Here is a 14339-nt window from a genome sequence, read left to right as displayed (position 1 = left end):
CGTAAACTCATCTTTCTCTTATGTTCCTGTTGTCTCTCATACATATCCTTGAGGAAAAAAACATCCTCTCAGGCCTGACATAATGTAATTACAGCATTTTTTTAGTTTTAAAGTAAGAGAAGTAAATACATTTCTGGTATTTTTAGTTATCCGTTGTAGATTATGGTTTGACCTTTGGCCCTTGTCCCAGAACAAAGCCTGGAGAGAAGAGATTCAATGACCCTGAATATTGTTGTTTTATTTTTAGAGTTCTTGATATGAAACTATTGTTTACCCCTCTGGGTACATGAAAAATAGAAAAAAAAAGTTTAAAATAGCAAATTTGAAAGAGTCCTCTTTCTCTCCCTGTTATTTATACCAATTTTACCTTCATTCTGCCTCCTGGATTTACTAGTTCATTTTGGTTAAGATGGAAAAACCAGTATTTTCTGTAAGAGGTATGATTAAGGCTGATGTGATAATACCAGGATTCAGCAAATTTACAGAAGATAGAGGCATTTTCTCTCTGCTTCTATTTCCTGAAATTTAACTTCCAAGTCTTAGAAAGATTATTACTCTAGCAAACTTAGAAACAAATCGTATCGACTGGTGGAAATACTGATCCCCAATCTCCTGCCTCTTCTGACAGCCTCTGAAGATCTGTACAAGGATTTCCTGACTTTGGAGCATCTCATCTGTTACAGCTTCCAAGTGGCAAAGGGCATGGAGTTCTTGGCATCACGGAAGGTGAGATAGCTCAAGGGGAAATAAGCTATCTCTTCAGATCGCAGGTTTGGAAAGATGTTCAGTGCCAGCCACTCATGTTTGTTTGGGACTGTAATTCATTCACCACTTTAGGACTCTTGGAAGAGCTCTACTGGGGAGGCTTTGTTTCTGCTAGTTAAAAGTTGTGAAGGATTTCAGGAGATTAATTTGTATGTTAGATACTTATTGAGCATCTACTAAGTGCCAGGCAGTCATCTGAGCACTGAGGATACCTTGGTGGACAAACAGGCAGAGCTGGCCACTTTCATGGAATTTATATTCCAATGGATGAGGCCAACAATAAATAGTGTGAACAAATACAGAGTGGGTTAGACGGGAGTAAATGCCAGGGGAAAAATACAGCAGGAAGGGGTTATAGACTATATAGGAGAAGCATACACTTCTGTGTGCATGTACATCAGTTTTAAGAGAGGTGGATAGGGAAGATTTTATTCAAAATGTGAGCAATGACCTGGAAGAGGTGAGGGACTGAGCCTTGCAGATATCTTGGTGTATGAGAGTCTATTTTAATTTATTTTACATTTATCACAATCCATCAAAAAGTATTTGTTAGTAGTATAATTAGAAACCAGGAAGGACTGGCTTCAGATGAGAGCGATTAAAAGAGCTAAAATTAGAAATGTGGGCCAAACAAAGGCTGAGGTGAGGACGTGACAAGCTACAAATATTTCAGAGATTGTAAACATCATGGGGCGGTGGGGAGTGAAGTTGGTGGAACTCACCCCGCTGGAAAGGGTAAGATGCGTAGTTTTACGTTAAACAGGAAAAATTCAAATTAAGATTCAGGAAAAAACTATTCATTGACAAAATGTATTTGCTGCAGCCTATTAGGGAAAGAAAGCCTTAAGTTTTTCATTTTTTTTTTTGCTTTCTAATTTACAGTGAAATCCTTAGTCCTTTTTTCCCTGGAGTTTAAATCTCACAGCATTGAGAGCCTCAGGATCTCAGATGTTTCTGCTGGGTAGCTCTTGTGTTCTCTCTCCCAAGCGGACGGGAGAGAACTGGGGTCTTATAGGGTTTTCCCAAAGAGAAAGGCCCTTTGCCCTTCTTGAGCGTTATGATTTATTATTATTTTTTAAGGACAGAGCTCACCATTTAGTCAGGGTTCCCTTTGGTGATTAAGAAAGAAACGGACGGTGGGGGGGTGGGGCAGTGAGAAGTGGGAATCTTTTAACCTCCCTTGCAGCTTTCAGGTGATTTCTTGAATACCATCTGGTTTTTGGGCTAAAAAGGGGAAGCTCTTTAGTTCGGGGCAAAGTAGGAAGTACTGTGTGTTTTTCAGAATCCCTGGTCTTGCTTGATCATGCTAGAATATGTGGTTCTGAATATCCCTTGTTCAGGGAACAGTGCTATACAGATTTGAGGTGCAGAAACAGGGCTTCAGTAATGCCCGGCTCCCATAGTCACTCCTACAATGACTTAAGAATTCTCATCTAAGAATTCTCATTCATTTATTTTGTTGGCGGCTGTCCGGTATGGGGAACCGAACTCTTGACCTTGGTGTTCCAAGGCTGTGCTCTAAACTAACTGAGCTAACTGGCCAGCCCCCTTTTATTCATTTCTAATGTTCCCTGAGACTCTTATTTTATCACAACTTTATCAAGTGGAGCCAAAGCTGTTTAGTAGTAGGAAGTTAGATGAGGTTAGAAGATACAGAGAAAGAGAAAATAAGGAGCTGAAGAGCAGAAGGAAAGCCAAAGTGAATTCCATTTTACTTTTTAGTGCACTGGAGAAGCAACTTGACTGGTGATAGGCTGATATTGCTTTAATAGATCTTTATGATAACCCAACACATTGAAAACAGGATGAGCCCCACGGGGAACTGTTTATCAGAGCCAGTCCAGCATCAGTTCCATATGGAATGGGGAAACCAACAAAGAGCACCAAATCTATGAGAGCGCCTTGTTTGTTTCTGATTTCCGTACATTCATTCAAAATAAATCCCATTCTGGGGCCTCCTCAGAATAACATGCTTTTAACCATATATGGTACACCACAAAAGGGACATGTGGATGTGACCAGAAGCACACTTTTAATTGTGTCCTAGAGAAGTCTATTTATGACTTCATCATCATACTATAACTTAATTATTTAACTCCAAAGGCTGGGGCTATTTATGGAGTAAGCAGATGTGTGTCTCAATGAAGCTCACAGGCTTTTTTCCTGAAGTGTTGGTAAAAGATACTTATCCAGTCCTTGTTAATCAGTTGGTTTTCTGATGTGGGATTTTTTTGAAGCATGAGGTCACAACAGATGTAGAAGAGATCAGCCGTGCCTCATGCACATATGATTCTTTTTGCAGTGCATCCACAGGGACCTGGCGGCGCGGAATATCCTCTTGTCGGAGAAGAACGTGGTGAAAATCTGTGACTTTGGCTTGGCCCGTGATATTTATAAAGACCCAGATTATGTCAGAAAAGGAGATGTAAGTTTCAAAGATAAACCCAGTGATCTATTAAGGAGCAGAATTCAAAGTCCTCATAGCAACTTCAGGGCCTGTGTTTAAGAAGAAAGTTTTTTCTTCAGATATTTGCTAATTTGGGTTCTGATTCCTTGTCTTCTGCCCTCTTAGGCTCGCCTCCCTTTGAAATGGATGGCCCCAGAAACAATTTTTGACAGAGTGTACACAATTCAGAGTGATGTGTGGTCTTTTGGTGTTTTGCTCTGGGAAATATTTTCCTTAGGTAAGTCACTTCTCTTTGTACATCCAGACTTCAAATAGGATGATACAAGTTGGTGGCCCCATATGTCTTTTCTTCTCTGGTATTTCACCTGTATCAGGTAAAACTACTTGGAAGCTTTGGATTATAAAATCTGGAGAAAAAAAATAATAATAGGAGATGAGGATGTATAAGAATCAGGCCCAAGGCTTTCTATAAGAGAAAATTAAATCGAATAATGTCCCTTTCTGTTTTATTCTAGGTGCTTCTCCATATCCTGGGGTAAAAATTGATGAAGAATTTTGTAGGAGATTAAAAGAAGGAACTAGAATGAGGGCCCCTGATTATACCACACCAGAAATGTAAGACTTTAAAAAGTAGCCTTCTGTTCTCTTTCTTTGCTCACAAATTCTTCCTGCCCAGAAGACTTTCCATTATATATTCTTCCATCATGGCCCGGTTTGTGTTGTACTTTTCCCTTGAAGCCTTCTTTGATAATCTCAATCACAGAGTCATCACTTCCGAAATGATAGCGCTTCATTATCTGTACCAACCAGTTTTCATTAGATGCTGATTTGTGATGTTTTCTTTTCTATATGCCCTAGAGCTTCTGAGTGTAGGGCACTGTGTTTTACATGGTTTTGTATCCTTATTTAGCATTTTGGCTCATGGTGGGCTCTTTATAAATGTGTACCTATTCAAGTGCTTATTTCCAGCATCAGATCAGGAGGAAAGAGGCAGTTAATGAAATCAGTGTTTTGCTTCTCTAGGTACCAGACCATGCTTGACTGCTGGCATGGGGAGCCCAATCAGAGACCCACATTTTCAGAGTTGGTGGAACATTTGGGAAATCTCTTACAAGCTAATGCTCAGCAGGTTTGTAACCTCCATCCCTGAAGCTTCTACCAAGAGTGCTTAGGTGTCAAGGGCTCCCCTACCACCTGGACCTTCTCATGGCTACCATGCTATCCTCTCAGTCACTGAAGAAGGAGCTGTATTCTTAGATCTGAGCAATAATGCTTTTCTAAAAGCTGTAATTACCCCTTCAGATGGATGAGATCTTAATTTATAACCTAGGAGTAGATCACTCTTATTTCTACCTACTTATCTTTTTGTTACCTCTTCAAATGCTCTTCTGAAGTGAATAAAAATTTTTGGTCCACAGAATATCAACAATGGAGATAATTTCAAGGAATTTTAAATAAATACATCAAAACTATACAAACTAAATGGTTTTTTCCTTGGTAAAATCCCAGGCTCCCATCATTTTCATTCGAGGATTTTAGAGATGTAGTCTTTACCATTAGAAAGTTATTTAATCTCTAGTCAATGCATCTTACTACAAGGAAGCCAATTTCCTCCTCCTTTTCTTTTGAACAGCCGGGGAAGGGGGAGGTGACAATGAGTCAGATCTGTTTTTATTGGTAAAACTTCCAGACATTTAAAGGTACCAAATTGCCCTTTGTTTCTTTCTCTTGATGAAATAATGTTAAATTGTGCAACCTTTTCTCAGAAGACCCATTTTCCTAGCTACTTATTGGTTTTCTTTAGGCTGTCATCAGTTTTTCCATTGCCTTGAAATGTACAGGCTAAAATCAGATGACCTGCCCTTTAAAGGGCCTGGCTCCTGTAGACAGGGCTTTGTGAAGAAATGATTTCTCAGCTCTTCGTACCTCTTTGTGTTCTGTTGCAGCATCTCTGACCACTGCCTGCTTTGTCTTCACTGTAACCCCTCTTCTCTGTGGTCCCCTTACCCATCTCATTTTCAGTTCACTTCTTTAATATACCTTTATATACACATCCCTTTCAAGTCCCTTTTGTTTTTGACAAACCATTTTTAATGTTGTCTCAAAGTTCTATGTTCACATATGAAAGCAACACATCCCATAGCCAAGAAGCCCCCGTGGCCTTTGTTTTTCATGAAAAGGCTCTTGAAGGACTGAAGCCATAACAATAGTGTTCTCTGTTTATTGTTTCAGGATGGCAAAGACTGCATTGTTCTTCCGATATCAGAGACTTTGAGCATGGAAGAGGATTCTGGACTGTCTCTGCCTACCTCACCTGTTTCCTGTATGGAAGAAGAGGAAGTGTGTGACCCCAAATTCCATTATGACAACACAGCAGGAATCAGGTACTGTATATGGATGGCATCCCCTGGTGGGGGTGGGGAGGGGGCTTCAAGGTTATCTCAGGGAGGGGGAATGGGAGGAAGACATTTCATAAGGCTGCTGCATCCCACTTCCACATAACCTGAGCCCTGGGACCACTACAGAGGGAAGTGCTCCTGGGAGAGGGTCTGAGTAGGTGAGTTTCCTTCCATCTGTAGCCCACGTTGCTGCCACAGCTCTTCCTTTAAGACTTCTAAGCCCTGCAGCTGCAAATAGTTGGAATGCCACAGTTTGTTAATCTCTAGAAAGAGACCAATTTTACAAAGACATCTGTATTTAAATGATCCCCATGTACACTTTTATTAACGTGAATTAAATGGCTTAGGAAAGATTCAGGAAGGAAGAGTCCTATGCATATGTGAAAACACACTTATGGCTCTCTGGCGAGCATGCAGAATGCCATAGGTCTGTGTACTGAATTAGACCGGACACTGCATCTCAGAAGCCCCTCCCAAGTCTGATTTTCAGCATTTTATTTGCATAATGGGATGTCTGGGCTTATTTAAAACACATGCACTGCAGTCCTTTTCTAATTTGTGAAGAGGTTCTGAAGGCCGTTTTCTTTTTTCTCTCTCCCAGCACCTGTGCATAAGGAAAGAGTTGATATGGTTTTCTACAATATGTTATTAAAATTGCCTTTTACTAAGCCTGGACTACTTCACTTTTCTTTGTTTCTTTCCCAACCCCTTTGGGTGTTTTTCTCTTTTAGTTGGAACCCCTGACAGCATGGGTCCAGACTGCCCTCCTGGGTACACTGTGGCTGCAGGCAGGGGCCAAGAGCTCTATCATGTGTGTGGCACTTGGCCAGGCTGCCACATTGCAGGGGATACTGAAGAGGCACCGGGGAACAGATTGAATCTTGCAGGGCAGCAGAAACACTGTGATAGAGAGAAGAAAGCTTAGCATGGTTAGAAGCCAGCAAGTGAGCTGACCATTCCATTTATGTCAAGAGCATTAGGCATTTTTTTTTTTTCCGTGTCCGGCAACGGATCGCAACCCTCAGTGTCGCGCCCGTACTGGACCGGGACCAGCAACGGGATCGCAACCCTCGGTGTTGCGCCCGCACCTCGCTCAGCCAGTGAGCGGGAACCAGTCTGTATGTGGGATCCGAACCCTCGGCGGGAGTGCCACCGCACTCCCAAGTGGCGCACTATAGCAGTGCGCCACCGGGCCGGCCCAGCATTAGGCATTTTTAAAAGAACTTTCCTGTATATTACCAAACTTTGCCCATGTGATAGCTCTCAGAGTTAGGCAAGGCAGCGATTATTATCTGTTTTTGGTGCAGATTTTGAACATGAAACTCAGCTTGACTGCCTTGGGGCAGTACAACATTGCAGTTAAAAATCCAGGTATGAGAGTCAGAACTGGATGGGACTCCAAGTCTGCCTTTTAGCAGCTGTGGACCTGGGCAAATCATCTAACCTCTCCCTCAGTTTCCTTATCTGTGAAATGAGGCAAGGCCACTGGTGCTGTTTGAAATTGGTTGTTTTGAGAATTACTTGATATAATATATTTCTAACTGCCTGACACTTGAAAGCTCTTAATTAAGGATGGCTAGTAAGTGAGCTGCTTAAACTCACATCCCTGAGATGAATCCAGTTCCTTCGATACCAGACTCTGTGCTGTTTCCTCCCATACCAACGAGGGGCCTGCAGAGAGAAAGAGTAATGAAATGAGACAACAGTTCTACTCGCATGTTTACAAATTCCTAGTTCAAGTTCAGCTGGCTTTCTAGCGTGATCATTGTTCCCACAATACTATTATTGCCTTTTGATCATGAACTCTAGTCCTTATGTCTTCTGTGACCAAGTTGAGTGAGGATCCAAGCTGGCAGCCTCTTGGCTTGCCTGGGCACTTTGCATATGGTGCTGAGCAGGAGATGAAGTCATGTTTGTGTGATGCACACGCCAGATACAATGCTGGATCTAAAACAGAACTGCTAACATTCATCCCCAGAAGCGTGGACAAATGTGACTCCACTCTCCCAACACAGGCTGGGCTCCTGTTTTCTGTCTGTGATTTTGAATTGGTCTTTCCAGGCTAGTTTCTCTTTTATCCAGCCATAATTTGAAAAATAAAATGGAAATTGGAATCTTTCATCTGCATCCCCTCTCAACCCCCTCCACCCTTTTCCTTTTTATAAAAATAAACGTCACAGTCATATTTTCATCATCGGGTTGAAAAGCACAAGGCAGAATAGAGGCATGTGCTCACCAAACACTTCATGTGGATGCTCTCTCATGGTCTGCTTCCCTGGGGAGAATGAGACGAGGCTGCGCTACCTCTCAAGGGACTCGTCCTATCCTCTTTCGCATTTCCAGTCAAGTAGAAAAGCTGGAGTCTTTTTCTCAGTTGCTTCTTCCTTATGATTTCCAATCCCATTGCATTATAAGGAGAGCTGGACAGAGACATTCCCGTGGGAGCTGGCCACATAATTTGTTGCCTCTTCAAACTATTTAAAAAATATTTGTCCAGCATTTACTTAGAGAAGAGGCTGAGAAGTGTATGGGGGAAGGACCACTAGTGTCTAGACTTAGCTTTGTCTCTAATTTCCCTGTGGATCAGCTCTGGCCCCACGTTTGCATGCTTCCTGCAGGAAAACACATATTTGTTGGATTCATCTTTCTTTAAGGGCAGTTTAGGGGCCATCTGCGGTTGCTCTGTCATTTCCTTTGGGAGTTTCACTCCCCACTGCCAGCAGCTTGTCAAAGAATTATTTGCAATTCTCTCCCAGAGAAAGGTTTTGATACATACCATTTTCTTCATAATGGTTAATTGCTAGTGATGATTAAATGCCCCTTTTAGATTGATGCCTGAGACAGCCTGCTGCTTGATGTTCCTGAACTTGGCTGTGTTATTAGACTGCTTGAAGTGGGACTGTCCTTTCCCCATCTTTTGTCTATTTCACACCTCACACTCATCTCCTCCATCCTGAGCACCGCACGGGCAGAGCACACACGGCAATGAGAGCGGCTCTGTGCATATTCTAGGTGCTTAATAAAGACTTGCACAGTTGTGTCTGCTGCTCTCTGTTTCATTTTTCTTCCTGATACTCCTCCAGGGGAGTCAGTGTGAAGACCTAAGTTCGAGTCCCAATTCTACCCTTTATGAGACGTTTTCTCCCTGAGGCTTGGCTTCCTCATCTCCAAATGGGAAATAACAACAACAACAAAAAAAACCCTTTTTTGTAGTTTGTGAGGAGCAGATGAAACATTGTCTTTGAAAATGCTTTGTTGGTGGTGAAAACCTGCCATTTTTTAAATTTGGGGGCTCAGAACTCAGGGAGCTGCCCTTTCTAAGGCAGCTGCATTATTGTCCAAGCTCACCGACTCTGGTTGATTCCACACCGCAGATATCTGTGGAATCTGTTCACTTCTCCAAACTGCATGGGCACTCCCTTTCTTTAGTCAGGCTGCCCTCTTTTCTCCTAGACAAGTGTGATATCCCCCTAATAGGTCTTGCTGCCTCTGGACTTACCCTTCTCAATCTAGAGTCAACTTCCCAAAGGGCATATGTGACCTTGTCAGTCCCATGCTTAAAATCTTCCTCTTTGCTCTCAAAGTAGTAATCCAAACATTTTGGTTATGTGGTTTTGGACAAGTTCCTTTACCTTATTGTGCTTCAGTTTTCTCATCTGAAAAGTTCGGATAATAATATCCATCCCTAGAGAGGTTACCATTGTGAAGATGCCATGAGATGGTCTTTGAAGAGCATTTAGCACAGTGGCTGGCATCTGGTAGATTCTCAATCAGGGCTTCCCGAAGGAGTGAATGAATGAATGATTAACTGTGGGTACCAGTAGTTTTTTACAACCAGTACTTTTAGGGACTGGGCTTAGGAGAAAGTGGTCTTTGCTTCTTACTATATATCACGTCCCCTTTCTGTGGAGGCTCATGAGTGAGGATGTCACTGGTAAACCCCATTCTCTCCTGTCTGTAAGGTAGGAACCAGCCTTCTAGGGTAGGGGAAAGAGACTCAGTTTCCATTATCCTCCTTTGGCCTAAGGTCTATGCATCATGTTCCAGACAGCTGCTTGTGGTGGGAAGTAGGCTGGGATGAGTGAAGAGTGTGTTTGTTATCCCTGTAGGCCCTTCCTGTGAAAAGGACTTCCCTTCTCTCCACGTGGACCGTAAGTGATTTTGACAGGATCACCCAGACTCACCCAAAGCCATGTGGCAGGGGAGGACAACCCCCCAGGGAAGAGGTGATCTGTTGTCTGACAAGTTTTATTCTTTGTAGTCTTGAGGGAAACTGGCATCCTTGGGAATTCAAAGGAGAAAAACAAGCATTGGTTGATAGAGCACCATTCTTCCTAACAACATGAAGCCTAACATTTGCCATATCATTCATTGTCCCAATATCTTCATGAGCTTGGGAGGGATGGCTATTGCCAGTACATTGCAAAAGTGGGGCAACAGAGGCACAGAAATTTCCATGACTTCTCAAGTTTGTGTAGTCAGTGGTAGACTCTGCAATAGACAAAATATCTTCTGACTCTCAAACCACTGGCCTTTCCTGAGACAAGCAAGTCTGGGGGCTAAATATAGGGGGTAGTGAGACCCAGCCTACCTTCCCCTCTGCACATGAAACCTCTATTACATGTAGAAGGAAGAAGTTGTCTTCAGATCACTGCTATGTTCAGTATCCTTTAGGGAGACCTACAGGTGTTTCCTTTGCCCATCTTTCATTGAATCGTTGCTCTGTGAGCATTATCTAGAAAACCTTCCTAGGAGATGGCCAGAAAGATGTGAAACACTTGGTATTGTATCCAGAGCTCAATGGAGGAATCACGTGCAATCAGAAAGCCAAGCAGAAGGTAGTTGGTCACTCAGACTGCTGTTATTGTCTTTAGCCCTGGACCTCGGAAGTGTGGTTCGAAGGAGCAGGGGCTCATCTAGGCCCCTCAGTTATATTATACTTTTAAATGGACTTTCACAGGAAATCAAGTTTTCAATGTGTGCTAGCAGAGAAAGATTTTTATTTTGTTTTGTTTTTCTTTTTCTAAAGGATGTTTTGAAGGTTGCTATTAATCTTGTGGTTGAAAGATAATGAACTTAGGTATCACTTGTGGTATCTGCAGCCAAGTATACCACCACTGAAGTATAAATATTTGTTTTCTTGCAGTCAGTATCTGCAGAACAGTAAGCGAAAGAGCCGGCCTGTGAGTGTAAAAACATTTGAAGATATCCCACTGGAAGAACCAGAAGTAAAAGTAATCCCAGATGTAAGTACATCTTTTAAAAATAGTCTCAGAAATAATACAAAGTACAAAACACTAGCTAGATAAATATTAGCCTAAGCATTAGAGTCTTGGAGCCTCATTATAAGGCTGTTCTTGAGGGTTTATGTCATGGGGTCATTTATGGAGATGGAGCTTTGTTTTTTAGAAGTAAAACCCCTGGTCCAAAGTTCAAGACAGTCTAGCTTTTTGCCCAATTTCATTAAAGTGCAAATAGTATAATCATGAAAAGAGGGATGGAAACAGGCATCCTCAGCTTCATAAGTTGTCTCTTCTCCCTGGCCGAGGTCTACTTTCCTGCAAGCAGTTGCTTCCTTCTGTAGCTTGCACAGTTTCTGGCCATGACACCTTTTCCTTCCTCTGCAGGACAATTGAGTGTATTGTCTGATAGATGGGTTAGGAAATCAGTTTTATTAAATAGTTGTCAGTGTATAAACTCACTCAACTGTACCATCTCATTGCCTCTTAAAAAGGACAACCAGACGGACAGTGGTATGGTTCTTGCTTCAGAAGAGCTGAAAACTTTGGAAGACAGAACCAAGTTAGCTCCACCTTTTAGGTAAGACTCAGCCAAATAAAAAAGAAAAGTTTCAGTAGGAAGTTTTGGAATGAATATAGGACTTTCAGTGTAAGTGGAGAGTTTTCCCATATTAGTGTCTTTGTTGTTTGGGGAAATTAGCATCATCCTAACAAATAAAGAACTGAAACAAACCAAGTGAAGGTATTAAGTGACAAGTCTAAAAAATGATCTGAAATAAATTAGAGGATTTAGTCAATTTTTATATGTGAGTATGTGTACTATGGTCAGTAGTTTGTATGGTACTGGCTAATAACAAAGAAGTCATTGAATGTAATCTCCCAAACTATCAATATGATTAAAATTTTTGTGGACTCTGAAGAATGTTCAAACCTGTACATAAATGTTTGCATTTGTACTTTAAACATATGATGTATAAATAAGCTAATATCTATTTAAGATACTTAAATATTATCATCCTGAATTATTAAGTATTTAATTGTGAAAAAGTATTAAATTTGGTTTTGAATATAATTTCCCCCATATAGGTAAGAATTTGTAGTTGCTTTGAATAGGTGAACCTGCTTTTAACATAGCAAATGTGTGAGAATCTATAAGAATAATAGGATAAGAGTAATTATTTGCTAGAGGGTTCACTCTAGGTTAGACTAGAGGAGATTTTGATTTACTTGTAATCTAACCATTATTTAAAATGGGAACACTATGGGTTTTTGAGTGATGCTCACACACACACAAAAAAATCACCACAAAACATTATAATGTGCCATTGTGTGATTTTATTGTTTTCTTTAAGCTCAAAGGTAGGACATTGTGAGAGCCAATCATATATGTTATTCATTGTTCAAAAAATATTTATTCAGCAATTACTGTGTGCCAGGCACTGTGTCATTGCTTGAGATAGTTTGATTGGGGTTAGACTGAAAGAAAAACTGTATTTCTAGTTATTTGAAATAACTTTTAAACCATATAAGAACCATATATAAACATTTTTTGCAGTTTTTAACATGAATAATTTGGATGAAATACCTATTAAGGGGAAAAACATGTTAGAACAGCTTGAGAAAGTGTAAATCCTGAAGTTTTAGATCAACACAGCTTACATTTCTAAACTTTGACATGATTACTCTTTGTCAAGATTCCACAACATTGGAAACATTCTCTAGTTGCTACTGAGTGATCTGGGTCCTCAGTCTTTCCAAGGAATGTGGTTTTGATAAGTAAAAAGCAGTGTTTCACATGTCCAGCTTGATTGCACACACGCTTCAAATTATTAAAATGTAAAGTTGCTCAAGAACTTTATTAACACCATACATGTGCCTTGTAGTCCCCTAATCAACAGAGTGGGGAAAGCACAAGTGAACTTTCGGAACATCCCGATTTCCTTGAACATTATGAAAGAGGCCCTTTGGCTCCTATCATTGTATACAAACTTGTCAATCTGCAAGGCCATAAAAACGTTCCATTGGTTGGAGCCTTTGCATAACTCAGGAGAACTGCCTTTCATCTCCTCTGAGGCTTGAGAGACTTGGACCTGAATAAGAGAACTTATCTGCAACTACTATTTCATGCTAGTACCTGAAAATAGACATTGTCCGAGTAAACCTGATATGCTGATTAACCACTGGGAGAGATAGGCAGCTGGCGTCTCCAGGGAGATTACAGCCCACACAGAGTTAGGAATGAGGTTAGGGTAAGAAGAAAAAGAACTGTCTTCTCTGCCTACTCATTTGGTTACCATTTCTTCCACAGTGGAATGATGCCCTGCAAAAGCAGGGAGTCAGTGGCTTCTGAAGGCTCAAACCAGACGAGTGGCTACCAGTCTGGGTATCACTCCGATGACACGGACACCACTGTGTACTCCAGCGAGGAGGCAGAACTTTTAAAGCTGGTGGAGATTGGAGCACAAGCTGGCAGCATGGCTCAGGTTCTCCAGCCTGACTCTGGGACCACACTGAGCTCTCCTCCTGTTTAAAAGGAGGTACCCATGCCCACCATTCCTGGAAATCACATGAGAGGTGCTGCTCAGATTTTCAAGTGTTGTTCTTTCCACCACCAGGAAGTAGCCACATTTGATTTTCATTTCAAAAAAAGAACCTCGGACTGCAGGGAGCTAGTCCTTTAGGCATTTCTTGAGAAGATGCTTGTGACCCAAGAATGTGTTTGTCTTCTCCCAGTGCTGACCTTATTCTCTTTCTCATTCATTTAAAAAGCATTTATAATGCCCCCATCATGGGTCTTACCATTGGTTAGAATAACAGCCGTGCAAGAAATGGCTTCATGCTCAAAGAAGTAGCAGTAACTGGGGAGTTGACACCTCTGTGAAACTAAGAGATAAACCAGGCAATATAAGTGCTTTAGGTGTTGAAGATGGGAAAGATTTGTAGGGCTGACTCCAAGAGGCTTTGTTTAGGATATGGGTCCTGAGCCAAGTTTTAAGTGTGGCATTTGGATTGATAGAAAGCAAGGTGTTAGCTTGCTTTGAGAGAGCACTGGAGCCTGCAAGTGCATTGTGGAGGTGGGCATGTGGTCTGTTAGGAAATGTGAAAGCTGCGGATGAAGTTTCTGGTTTTAGAAGCTTGCGTGCTCTTCGCAGTTGGGCTTAAAGGAGAGTTCCTTGTGCAGTTTCCGACTCCTAATGAGAGTTCCTTCTGGACCCTTACGTGTCTCCTGGCCAAGGCCCAGGAAGGAAATGATGCAGCTCTGGTTCCTTGTCTCCCAGGCGGATCCTTTATTCAGAACACTACAAAGAAAGGACATTCAGCCTGAGCCTCCCTGTCGTTTCGAAGAGTTTTGACTGTACAAACCAGCTTCTGGTTTCTTCTGGATGAATACCCACATATCTGTCCTGATGTGATATGTCTGAGACTGAATGCAGCAGGTTCAATGTCAAGCTGTGGTGTCAAAGCCTCGAGAAGGATTATACTCTTTTGTTCCTCTTCCCACACCCAACCACTCTCACCCCCAACCTG

At 41.7% G+C, this 14339-nt stretch overlaps 1 protein-coding gene across 1 annotated transcript in view; it reads left to right on the top strand.

Moving 5' to 3' along the window:
• The window catches only part of KDR (kinase insert domain receptor (a type III receptor tyrosine kinase)), a 42646-nt gene extending 28709 nt beyond the window's left edge, over window positions 1-13937 (top strand). The window contains exons 24-32 of the mRNA XM_008587487.1: window positions 629-726; window positions 3068-3190; window positions 3338-3449; window positions 3688-3787; window positions 4196-4301; window positions 5405-5556; window positions 10718-10817; window positions 11306-11391; window positions 13120-13937. Coding sequence (XP_008585709.1) covers window positions 629-726; window positions 3068-3190; window positions 3338-3449; window positions 3688-3787; window positions 4196-4301; window positions 5405-5556; window positions 10718-10817; window positions 11306-11391; window positions 13120-13342 — 1100 coding nt within the window. The 3' untranslated portion in view covers window positions 13343-13937. The remainder of the gene's footprint in view (window positions 1-628; window positions 727-3067; window positions 3191-3337; window positions 3450-3687; window positions 3788-4195; window positions 4302-5404; window positions 5557-10717; window positions 10818-11305; window positions 11392-13119) is intronic.
• The last annotated feature ends 402 nt before the right edge of the window (window positions 13938-14339 follow it).

Source organism: Galeopterus variegatus, unplaced genomic scaffold (genome assembly GCF_000696425.1).
Source record: "Galeopterus variegatus unplaced genomic scaffold, G_variegatus-3.0.2 Scaffold4402, whole genome shotgun sequence".
Lineage (NCBI taxonomy): Eukaryota > Metazoa > Chordata > Mammalia > Dermoptera > Cynocephalidae > Galeopterus > Galeopterus variegatus.
This window is presented reverse-complemented; position numbering and strand designations above follow the sequence as displayed.